This window comes from Elaeis guineensis, chromosome 4, assembly GCF_000442705.2.
Source record: "Elaeis guineensis isolate ETL-2024a chromosome 4, EG11, whole genome shotgun sequence".
In the NCBI taxonomy this organism is placed as follows: Eukaryota; Viridiplantae; Streptophyta; class Magnoliopsida; order Arecales; family Arecaceae; genus Elaeis; species Elaeis guineensis.
This window is the reverse complement of record NC_025996.2, coordinates 35,873,648-35,885,853: the sequence shown is the minus strand read 5'-3', so window position 1 is coordinate 35,885,853 and position 12,206 is coordinate 35,873,648. Positions and strand designations below refer to the sequence as shown.

Below are 12,206 nucleotides of genomic sequence, written 5' to 3'. Positions count from 1 at the left end.
AGATAATAGCGATAGATTCCGCCAAGGAAAAGGTAATCACTCTAGAATTGATATCTGTACTCTCCTCTCCTTGTAGCATCCATCCTATTAATTATCTGTAGCAAGTTGTTCAGACGAGCAGTCAGCTATAAAAAATTAGGCTTCAGTTTGGTTGGGATCCAGATTCCCCTTTCATAGCTGATCCTTGGAACATCCCATGGGGCCAGCCCCATGGGCCATTTTAGCTACGCGGCGCCACGGTTCCATGTCTCACCTCCAAACTCCAAATTAACAGAGAAAAAAATATTAATTGAGCAAAGGCTAGCCTTAATTTGGCTCTTCCTTGGTCAACGGCTACTCCCAATAAATAATGGTCCAAACTCTCCCCCCACTCAAACTACACTCCTTCCCTCCAAACCAAAAACCAAACACTTTCAACCCACCCCCCCATTCCATTCCATACTTCCCTCCGACCAAGCTTAAGCTAGCAAGGGAGGAAGATCCAATAATGGCGGAGGGTATCGGCGCACCAGGGAGCTCGATGCACGGCGTAACGGGCCGAGAGCCCACTCTTGCCTTCTCGGTGACCTCGCCGTCGGTCCCGACCGACACCGGCGCCAAGTTCGACCTCCCGGTCGACTCGGAGCACAAGGCGAAGGCCTTCAAGCTCTTGTCCTTCGCCAAGCCCCACATGCGCACCTTCCACCTCTCCTGGATCTCCTTCTTCACCTGCTTCATCTCCACCTTCGCCGCCGCGCCGCTCGTCCCCATCATCCGCGACAACCTCAACCTCACCAAGGGAGACATCGGCAACGCCGGCGTCGCCTCGGTGTCCGGCTCCATCTTCTCCCGTCTCGTCATGGGCGCCGTCTGCGACCTTCTCGGCCCCCGCTACGGCTGCGCCTTCCTCATCATGCTCTCCGCCCCCACCGTCTTCTGCATGTCGTTGGTGTCGAGCGCCGGCGGCTACATCATCATCCGATTCCTCATCGGCTTCTCTCTCGCCACCTTCGTGTCGTGCCAGTACTGGATGAGCACCATGTTCAACAGCAAGATCATCGGGCTCGCCAACGGCACCGCCGCCGGCTGGGGCAACATGGGCGGCGGCGCCACCCAGCTCCTCATGCCCCTCGTCTACGACGTCATCCGCAAGGCCGGCGCCACCCCCTTCACCGCCTGGCGCATCGCCTTCTTCATCCCCGGCCTCATGCACGTCGTCATGGGCATCCTCGTCCTCACCCTCGGCCAGGACCTCCCCGACGGCAACCTCGGCGCCCTTCAGAAGAAGGGAGACGTCAATAAGGATAAATTCTCCCAGGTATATATTCTTATCTGCCAATTCCCGATCCCCAAATGAATAGTAATTAATCTAAAATTGGAATTAATCCTCGTTTTTTTTTATAATATTCTAATTTTAGGTGCTACGGTATGCCATCACCAACTACCGGACATGGATCTTTGTCCTCCTCTACGGCTACTCCATGGGGGTGGAGCTTACCACCGACAATGTTATAGCGGAGTACTTCTTCGATCGCTTCGACCTCAACCTCCGCACCGCCGGCATCATCGCGGCATGCTTCGGCATGGCCAACTTCGCCGCCCGCCCCTTCGGCGGATACATGTCTGACCTCGGCGCGCGGCGCTTCGGCATGCGAGCCCGTCTCTGGAACCTGTGGATCCTCCAGACCCTCGGCGGCGCCTTCTGCCTCTGGCTCGGCCTCGCCCAATCCCTCCCCATCTCCGTCTTCGCCATGATCTTGTTCTCCATCTGCGCGCAGGCCGCCTGCGGCGCCACCTTCGGCATCATCCCCTTCATCTCCCGCCGCTCGCTCGGCATCATCTCCGGCCTGACCGGCGCCGGAGGGAATTTCGGTTCGGGACTCACGCAGCTCCTCTTCTTTACCAGCAGCCGGTACTCGACCTCGACCGGGCTCGTGCTCATGGGGGTGATGATCATGGCGTGCACGCTGCCGGTGACGTTGGTGCACTTCCCGCAGTGGGGGAGCATGTTCCTGCCGCCATCGACCGACGCCATGAAGTCGACCGAGGAGTACTATTATGCGTCGGAGTGGAACGAGGAGGAGAAGCAGAAGGGGATGCACCAGGCCAGCCTCAGGTTCGCCGAGAACAGCCGGTCGGAGCGCGGCAGGCGTGTGGCGTCGGCGCCTACACCGGATGTGTCGCCGGGGCATATGGTATAGAGAGCACGTCCTTAATTTGCCCCTGGGGAAGAGCTGGCGAGCTCGGAGAGAGGAGGAATAATTCTCCAAGTTTAAATTTGTTCTACGCTGGCGTGCTAGTGACGTGTCTCTTGCATTTTTCTCTTTGTTATATATGCCTACATTAGAATGCTGCTGCTGCATTCTGTGTAGAATATGATATGTCTTACTCGCCCCATGTAATGGCACCCAGTATGTTTGATTCGAAGCAAGAATGTATGAGGTTTGCCACTTAAAAAGAAAATTAAACTGCAACTTTTTTCACTAAACTAGAATTAGAGTAAATTTTGGGATTTTATTTTGCCATGTCATAGATTCTTGATGCAGAGGAAAGGAACGTGGCTGCAACACATACAGGTTGGGTCAGGTTGAGGACTAACCATTCTAATTTAATCTAACTCTCATCGCCTAATGTAAACCCAACGTCAGAAAGTTACCGTTGGGTTAGGTTTAATTGAGTTGGTTTATATATGCATAGATTTTAAAATTGGATTTTTCTTTTTTTTAATAAAAAATTAGATAATATTTGGTTTCAATGGAAAAATAAGTTTTCAAAAGAGAGACTGGAAAGTGATGTTCTTACGAGAATAAGCTTTTCATGTTTCATAGAAAAGAGAAACTGATATGTGACATGAGTTTTTAGTTTTCTCATACAAAAAAAATTAGGTTCTTTTTTTTTTTTTAAAAAATATATTTAAAGGCATGAATGGGATGTGGCAAGATTTTTTTTTTATTGAATTATACTAGATATTTTATATAATTTTTTCTAAAAAATAGATGTTCAATTAAACATAAGGCATTTTAGAATATGCATGTCATTTTTTCATGAACGGCCAAATATATCAAAACTATTTTTCCAGGCATCATATTTTCAAAAATTAAATTTTGTTCCCGTAAAGTAAAACAGCCCTTTATATGGATGTGAATCAAAGTCTACCAAAAGAGTGAAGGCTTAATTTGCTGTGACATGAATATTGACTCTAAGAGTTTCAATTTATATGTTTCTGCACATAGGCCATTAAGGGATCTATGAATTGGAGTTTCAATTTGCTCGCACCTGGAGGTTTAAGGGACTATTAGAGTGATGTGTATGAAGCTCGAATGACTCATGAACTGGTGGTGGATATCTTTCTATTTTTAAAGAAGTGGTTCAAGTCTCTCCTGAAAGCAAAGAGTCGATCCACTTTTCGACATGGGGATCAAGTAACAGAATTAGTTGTGATTAGAAGAGTGGAGTTATTCCTCGTCCGCCGGTCATGATTGATTCTTCCATTAATGGACCTACATATATTGTATCAGAATCATTCTTAATCAAATATATTTTCTATTTCTTCTCTCTTTTATTTTCTTTACACAAATCACTTAGCAATTGTTAAATCTTGTTACCTGAGGCACAAAAAGAACCCGGACACCATCATTAATCATAATTAATTAATTAAGCAATATGATAGTAATGTGCCATATACTTTCATTTCCAACTAAAACGAAGATTAATGGACTCTCGATACAAAGCTCCTAGCGACGTTGACTAAGGCCAAACTCTATCACCTATCCCTTCTTACTATCAAAATCCAACATAATACTGTAAACATCCCAGAGCATATATAACTCTTAGCTGAATCCAACTATCCTCAGTCATTAATTGGGATTATCCCATACAACAGTATGGAAGTAGGTTATGACCGACTAAGATATGCTGCTGCTAAATTGAAGAACAGCCAGATGAGATGTTTCGTGAGTTCGAACAAGCAGCAGATAATTTCTGTTTTATACTTCAAGGTAGGTTCAGACCTGTCGGATTTTTGGCCCATCATGCACGCCGGTGATGCATGGAAAGAAAGATTTATACAATAATGTATTATGGTCGGCCGGATGCACATCATGATGAGACGTGCAGGCTGAAAAATATAAACTCTTGTGGTCCAACCCTTAACTTATAATTATTATTTCCTTTGTTTCAGGAATCTGACTTCTGAATTTTTAAAGTTCTTGCGCAAAACGTTGGTGACAAGTTTACTGAAATGGGAGTTTTGTTTTTTTTTTTTTTTTTTTAAATCGCCAAGGAGTTGTTGATAGCAGCTGGGAACTTATCCTACCTAAGCAAGCTTTGAGCTGCTATTAATTTAATTGCCATGGAGAACAAAGACAGAATTGTTTTTTCGTTTCGGTCATCTCCTTTCTGAAGCTTGGGGCAGGTTCCCAAACAAGCAAGCCGTCCATGAGAGACTGGTGTTCAGGTCAAATCCAGCTTAAATTGGTCTCAGCGAATTAGTAATGAATCAAGCATTTTGTAGTCCCAGTTCGCTTTAGAGAAGCTTTTAATCGAATTAACCATCTCAATAAATTAGCGTGAAGCATATGTTATGTTTTATTTCCTCAAAAAATGTATTTTATATTTTTTATTTATAAAAATAATAAATAATTAATACAAAAATATATTTTAATTACGAGATTGATATATGATTAGGAATATTGGCTAAAATTATATGTATAAAAATCTAGAGGGACCGTCGGCTATTATCAATTGGAAGATGAGGTTTGATATATAGACCCGGACATGTTCCTTGGTATATTAAAAGGACTTGGTATACATACTGGAATCTAAGTTCTCTCAAAACAGTAAGCTATTAAGTTTGGTCCCAATTATTTATATAAATCGTTTTACCTCCTAATTATTCCATGTGGAACTAAATCTCATAGATAATTCTCAACACAAGATTTATGAACACATTCTGCCTTTGGGAGATGATCTTCAAAACAGTGAGCTCAAGCCAAATTGGTAAAAAAGTTCCTTGAAGATCTAGTAGATGCGCATGCTAATTAGTCTAAAGCGTCTTCTTGTTTCGGAGCTTTTATCTCTCTTTAGACCAGGGTAATATACAAGACTTCCAATAGATTAGCATGTTATGGTATTAACAATCAAAGCATCAGTTGGAAAGTGAGCGATCGGCTACCATTGCTGTTTGAAGTAGGAGAGAATTACCGGCCTTCTCCAAGATCTATCGACGAAATGAATGGGATTCCACAGCCTCGCAGCTAATAAAGTCTTGGATCGGAGCATTCCTTATTAGGGTTTTGCTCGTGAAGCAAGAAATCTGAGATTTTTCACACCTGAAAGTTTCATGCTGCTAAGTGCTAAAGAAAAAGGAAAGCCTCAAGCTGATACAACAGTTTGTGATCAATCCGGAGCAGAGTCACTGCAACAAGCTCAAAGTTCAGTGAGCCTTCAGAAGCCGCCTTACTTGCCAAATATCAAGAATTTCCTTCTCTTTTTCCTTAATATGCATAGCTTGCACCTAAAAGAATAGCGGCTCCAACTCCAAGGTAGCAAAGCAATTACCTACAACCGGGCCATGCCCATGATGTCCGGAACCCGTTTCTGTTTAATTTCAGGCGAGGATATTAGGCTTGGACCCAGTTAGTCGAGGCAGGCCAAGTTCATTCAAAAAAATTTTTAATACCCAGAATCACTTGGGTGTAGTTGGGTTAACCATAACCAAGCCCAACCTAACACATTTGGGTTCAGGTTGGATCAAGTCTAGGTTTGAGTTAACGTAAGATAAAAGAAAATTATGATTTGCTATAGGTATAAACAAAATCCTGTGCTGGAATGTCAGAGGGCTAAAAACTGGTTATAATAGAAGATTGGATTCAAATTCTGCATTGAACATTGGAGTTTAGAGGCATTTGCCCGTCCCTTTTACCCAAAACATACATGGAATAGTAAAAGACCTGGATTCCATCCAAGAAAGGAAGCAACACAAGCAAAGAGAGAAACAGATGGCAAACGGTAGTAATCCTCGCCAAGAGCTTGACATCAGCGGCAGGGTAACACGAAGCCATCTCATTCACTCACAAAATACAAAGAAACAAAAGAAACGTTATATACCTTTTAAGTCAGCACTGAAGTATAACTGGTGCATGAGAAGGCGGTTTAAACAGTTAATCCTCCCAGCACTGAAGCTTTTGAGCAGCTTGTACCCAAGTCATATTACAAAGACTACAGAAATAAAATTCATTTAGTCGATATCCACGAACAACTCAACAAAAGTGCCTGTATAGACTTACAGAACACCAAAGAAACCGAATCCAACACCATCTGAAGCCGGAAAAGCTAAATGAATAAACGATTGTTCCATTCTAAAATAATGGGAAATCGCAATGGATTTCCTCCACTTGCAGTTTGGCCACAAATCCCGAGAGCGCAGTCAACTTTCCTCAGCAATTTAGTAAAAGCCAAAAAATAACAATGAATGACCAATCATCAAATTCATCTTCTCTGGACTGGCTTGTAGAGCACAACTGTGACAAATTTTGAACGGAAGCGATGGGTGATGCCCAAAGCTACGACAGATCTAGGGCTCTCTCGGTTCTGTATGTAGAGGTGGTTAAGAATAACATGCTGAGGCAATGGGAGACTGCTAGAATCATCTTGGCTTGGCACAAAGCTCAGCAAGGAATGCTGCAGGTGAGGTGGTACCACTGGTGGCTCCCTAGCTTCATCTTCATTTCCAGGGATGGGGTTGTTGTAGCTTGAATCCGGTGAACTAGGAACTTCAAATCCCATAACATTCACTCCTTCCTGCATCATGGCTGTTGTCAGCACGTAAACCAGATTAATCAGAGATAATCCTGCGGACTGACGCTTACATGATCATCTCTCCTTGGGCCATCCATGATTCAAAGTAGAACTGACTAGCAGTGCTGGGCAGTGATATGCCTGAGGAAAATAAAATCTCTGTCGATCAAGTTTAAGGATATGATAAATGCAACCAACTTTATAGGCATACACACTTCATGCAAATCTAGGTTGTGATAAAAAAAGGTAAATGTACATTGTTCTGCTGTGAATCTAATTGTAAGCAAATCTAACCTGCATGGCTAATGGCTATCATAACAATTAATATGCACGTTTGCAGCTCATTCAAGCATGTTCTACCCGGTGCACAAAGAATGTGGTCTGGTTCAAACCAAAGGAGAAAGCAGATGTTACTGGAATCAGAACAGATCTTGATAGATTGTACTTATGGAGGCATAACACAACAGCTGCCTACGTATATAGGTTGTGATTGGTTTTAGAATAAGATAAACTAGAGTAAATGAGTAGCTTACTCCAACATCCTATCCTCTTTACTCTGAAATAAATTACTCCTTCGCGTAGGGTGGAGTAGTTAATTCAGAGTTCAGTAGAAGAAGTGGGCTTTATTTTTTAAAAGTGAAGTTAAACCTCGTTCTAAATAGACTAATCTTCTAGACCGCATTTGGTCCCTGGAAAACCACTAGTTAAGTGGTGGTGTCCATTTAACCCACCAAAAACACCAACTTATTGGCTGGTTAAACATAGCCCGTCAAGACCCTTTAACCAGCTAACCATGGTTGAAGATATTTCGAGGGAGAAGAAATAAATTTAACCAGGTTGGTAAGACCCTCATCTGTCCTTTTTTCTCCCATTTTACCCTTCTCCCCTAACCTTTTACCTTTTACCATTTTTGCAACTAAGCAGCATATGTGCCATTCCCCAAAAAGGTGTGGTTAACCGAGCGGCAACCAAACAACATTTTATCCAGCTTCGTGGATAGGTAGTGGGCATCAACACCTTACTTAAGCCACACCCCTGGTTAGCTATTAGCATATTAAAGTGGAATAAATGGAGTGAAGGAACATCTATTCCACTTGACCTTTAACTCAGAACCAAATGCAGCCTTAAAGTTTCAACACACATCGAAGACAAAAATTTGACCTAGCAAATTTCCAATTGTGAGATTTTTTTTCTATTTCAGTCAATAAGCAAGCTACAGAAGCATGCAACTTGAAAAATCAGCATTAGTATTCTCCATTCTGATGAGAAGTCTAATTATAGGAGTCATTAGAACCCAGGAAGATGGCCCTCAGCTCCTACTATGGATCACTTTTGGTTAATGTTGTCTGTGATGTTTGTTGTACAACCATCAGTTAAAACAAACAGTTAACACTTGCACCTCCTCTCAACCTCCTTACTCTCATCCCCTTCTTTGGCCATCAACTATGAGCTTCCACCATCTTGATTTAGCATCCCTTGCCTTGCCACTAATTATGTGCTCCATTGCCTCCCTTCCTTCATCTCAATCTTGTTTTCTCCATCACCTCCTCTCCTGTCTCTATTTTGTTTTCCTCGCTTGACCACCAGTGATAGCCTTCCATCACCTCTCCCATTCCCCAACCTTGGCAATCAGCAATACTCTTTCACCATTCTACCCTACTCCACCTCCACCTCATCACCCTACCTCAGCCACTGACAATACTAGTAGACCACCTCCCCTTTGCCTTTGCCCCATTACACTGATCCATTCATCAACAATGCACTTCCATGGTCCTTATAAGAGGGAATGGTAGCAGAAGGCATCAATAATAACAACAAAGGATGCCAAAAGCTAGAGGAGGTAGGGGCTGGGGATCACAAGGAGGCTAAAATGAAGATTGGCAAGTCAAGTTGCTGGCCGTCAAGATGGAGGTCAAGAGGAATTTAAGTTAGAGAGATCTGATATCCATGGAACATCAATAAAGGATTAACTGGAGATTTTCATGGACAGAAAGTATGTGAGGTAACCAGGATAAAGATATTATCAAGGGTGGAGGGGGACAGCGGCAATGGCTTCAGGTGTGCATGCACCACAATGGAAGAACACTGATGTGCTTGGTGGTGGTGAATGAATAACAAAAAGTAGGATGCCATGAAATGTCGTGTGGTAAGATATGGACAAAAAGGGGAGTGGTTGCAATTATCCCATCAAGTCTGAAGCTAGGGACATGTATAGAAAGGACTTGCTCGTTCACCTAAATAGCCATTCCACTTAATTTTAACTTTCATAGTTGCCATTGATGCTGGCAATTGAGATTGACTAATACAGACTCAACCATAATGCATCTTGGTCACCCATGACATAACCGATGATCAGAGTAAATCCAAAAAGTTTTTGTCCGAAGTCTTTGAATCACCATACTAAATGACAAAAAAAATAATGATGGCAAGTGAAATGATAGCCAATCTCGAAATAATTCATATACTCATGGAGCAGTGGATTGTTCGTTGTATGAACATTATTTTGGTTATCAAAGTACAAGGGAACTGATGTGTTTACTACAAAACCATATCAGCCAAATTGACTCCTCAATCTATCATGTGCTTCCTTCCATTGTTAGGTCTTTACCTTCTTAATCTCTAATATTACTGACTCAATATCTTGACCAGCACTACTCCTATTGGGTCCTTATCTTCTGCTTCTAGCAAATCCCGCATTTACACTTCTGGCCTTTGCCAACTTAATTTCAAAACCTCCTATTACTTTATACCAAGAAACTGCACAGTAATATACATTTGGATGTTCATATCCAGTCCACGATCTTATAATCCCCTATTCTATTGATGACCACATGTTGAATTTAATTTTACTATTACACAATGCACAATAATAAATAGCATACCCTACAATATCACATTAACACTCAACACTTCACAAGTACCATAATTGAAAGACATGCACTATCAAAAGACAAACAATCAGCAAGTTGAGGTAGGTAGGATTTTTTTTTTCTTTTTCCTTTCAAAAATGGCTTTTCAAGTTGGGGGGGGGGGGGCACATGGATTCAGATTTTAGATAGGATTGGATTGGTTCCAGTTCCAATTTTTTCAAATCCAATTGGCCCAGGTCGAGTCTAGGTTAAAGGGTCAAGTAACCCAAACACGACCCAACCTGATACATATGCACACTATTTGTTGGAGTGGAAATTGTGACATTAGAAATCTTCCTTTATTATCCTTAGATTTTACTTTTATTTCTACTTTGATGGACAGGTTTGATTAAAAATTTTTCTTATGCTTGCATTAAACGTTTGAATAATTCTCTTTTCCCTAAGTATCTTTTTTTTTTATATATTGACATTTTGATACACATAAAATAACTGTGGTTAAGTTGATGGACATGGAAGTTGCCACCTACCAAAAAAAAAAAAACAATAGATATGAAATTTGCCTTGATTTGTTAGTTTGTATTAGACATAGATTATAACTTTCTTGTTTTTTCTATCTTTTGCAAAAAAGAAAAGGTTGTAGTAGCTGGATTTTATTTTTATTATTTTTACTTACGATCCTCTATGATAGCTTCACTTTTATGTGTTGTGGATCGAGGTATTATATTGTTCTTGACTAAAGTCAACAATTACATATTTCTTTAAAAAAGGGAAAATCTGAGAACAAACCCAATCTTGATTGGGCTGGCTTGGGTTCCAACATTGATTGGTTCAGTTTCTGGTTCCAAAAATTGAGAACTGATTGGGATTAGGTCATTTCCTGGTTAGCCTGTAACCTGAACCAACTTGATTGATAAGCACCCTTGATCTTTATTTCCTTTACAAAAGAGAATATAGACTTTTTGCCCAAAATGATTATTAACTTACCTAGATGAAATTAGATACTAACATCATGCTAACTATGCATAATGACTGTTAATAAACAAGTCAATTTTATCAAAACAAATCTAAAATAGTCTAATGCAAAAGCTGGCATTATCATACACCTGAAGAATAGTAAAGAAAAACACACAATTTAAGCAAGGCTAAAACAAGAAACTATATGATTACTAAAATATACCAAGACAAAGGCTTGCAGAGTATTCTACACATGTAACTGCTAATAATTAATGAATAAACAATAGAAAACTTGCTAAGCAGAAGTGCATCTAAATGTAAATGATAATAATTAATGAATAAACAATAAAATGCATGCTAAGCATAATAACTGGCAGTGAAATACAATTCCACTGAAAACATCCAAATAAACTAAAGGTTTAAAAAAAGAGAGAGAGAGAGAGAGAGAAAAAACATACGCATCACTTCAAGAACCATATCAGCCAAGTCCCCTTAAACTATATTAAATCAATAGTCTTAAATGCTTTATCTTTAAAAAGTAATAAATATGGTATGTACTCTATCTGATTACTCTGAAGTTTTTGTGGTCTGGATTTAGAATTAATTCCATAACGATAAGAACTTCTTTAATGAATGAAGCTACCACTCACTAAAAGACTGGAAAAGCTACGAAATGCCGTCAAACTAAGGAACCATTTATATAATTAATAAGCCAAAGAAATCGAACTGAAAAACTTGTTCAGTAAAGACAAGTGTCACCTAGTAAGACAAACACAAAATTCATCTTACAAGACCTGCTCAGAAGGAAAAACAAACTTCAGCTTAATTAAAACAAGAGATTAACCATCTTTATGAAATAAGGGTAAACCGAATTCACATCGGATCAACACGATGAACTAAAATTGGCTCTTTTATCCTTTTAGAGCGGAAAAGGAACTCTCTTTATGCTCAGGAATTGTTCATCCTGGATGAAAACAAAGTTTTGCTGCCCTAAAATGGTACAACCAAATCAGAACCAAGTACACAACCCCTAAAACAAGAAAGGATGTCATGTTCCGAATCTAAAGACAGCTATCCATGATTTGAAAGTGAGGGAAACAAAGAGGTCACGCGAGATCAAACAAGGCAGCGCGTTTCCGAGACGCGCCGCCGTATGAAACCGAAAGGGAAGTCGAGCTTACCTTCAGAAGTGACAACGCAAGAAGAACATCCCATCAGAAGCCAGCGGCGAGGACCAAGGCAAGGGTAGAGGCTCGGACGGCTGGTCTCCGGTGTGCGGGGTGATGGCCGGGAGTCAATGTCGCCGGAGGTAGGCCGGAGGGGGCTGGGCTAGGGTTCCACCGGATTTCGGGAAGAGAATTGGGAAATTGTGGTTTGGTGGTTGGTATATGATTGAAAAGGGAATTTCGGGTCGGGTCAGGTAGGGCTGGGAGTGACTCAGATTAGGCCCGGCTAATGTATGGGCCGTGTTAGGTTAGGTTTAATTGGATCGGATCGCATCGGTTACGGAGCTCCAACATCTGGAATCTAGATTCTATTTGGTCTCTTTAAGAAATCAGGTCCTGCTTTGTCCCAAATCTAACCCACGGGCCTTAAAAATAGGCT

The 12,206-nt window shown here is 41.4% G+C and overlaps 2 protein-coding genes across 3 annotated transcripts; one reads left to right on the top strand and one right to left on the bottom strand.

The window, feature by feature from the left end:
* The first annotated feature begins 395 nt into the window (after nt 1-395).
* Nucleotides 396-2,461, top strand: LOC105033813 (high affinity nitrate transporter 2.4). Its single transcript, XM_019846775.3, has 2 exons — nt 396-1,297; nt 1,398-2,461. The coding sequence occupies exons 1-2, from the start codon at nt 488-490 to the stop codon at nt 2,178-2,180; spliced, it is 1,593 nt and encodes a 530-aa protein (XP_019702334.1). The 5' UTR covers nt 396-487; the 3' UTR covers nt 2,181-2,461.
* A 3,597-nt stretch (nt 2,462-6,058) lies between these two features.
* LOC105033807 (SNF1-related protein kinase regulatory subunit beta-3) lies at nt 6,059-12,001 on the bottom strand. 2 transcript variants are annotated; one of them, XM_010908736.4, is made up of 3 exons: nt 11,783-12,001; nt 6,849-6,918; nt 6,059-6,780 (listed from the first exon to the last, which is right to left on the bottom strand). In XM_010908736.4, the coding sequence occupies exons 2-3, from the start codon at nt 6,873-6,875 to the stop codon at nt 6,469-6,471; spliced, it is 339 nt and encodes a 112-aa protein (XP_010907038.1). In that variant the 5' UTR covers nt 6,876-6,918; nt 11,783-12,001; the 3' UTR covers nt 6,059-6,468. The 2 variants fall into 2 exon arrangements, with proteins under 2 accessions (XP_010907038.1, XP_029117238.1); XM_029261405.2 differs by having other exon boundaries at nt 6,849-6,936; nt 11,783-11,978.
* Between the last annotated feature and the right edge of the window lie 205 nt (nt 12,002-12,206).

Excerpts from the sequence above, each read along its gene's own strand:
- LOC105033813 (XM_019846775.3), top strand. The coding sequence starts at position 488 with ATGGCGGAGGGTATCGGCGCACCAGGGAGCTCGATGCACGGCGTAACG. Across the intron at positions 1,298-1,397 it reads ATAAGGATAAATTCTCCCAG|GTGCTACGGTATGCCATCAC; the intron begins GTATATATTCTT and ends TTCTAATTTTAG.
- LOC105033807 (XM_010908736.4), bottom strand. The coding sequence starts at position 6,875 with ATGGATGGCCCAAGGAGAGATGATCAT. Across the intron at positions 6,781-6,848 it reads GCCCAAGGAGAGATGATCAT|GAAGGAGTGAATGTTATGGG; the intron begins GTAAGCGTCAGT and ends GCCATGATGCAG.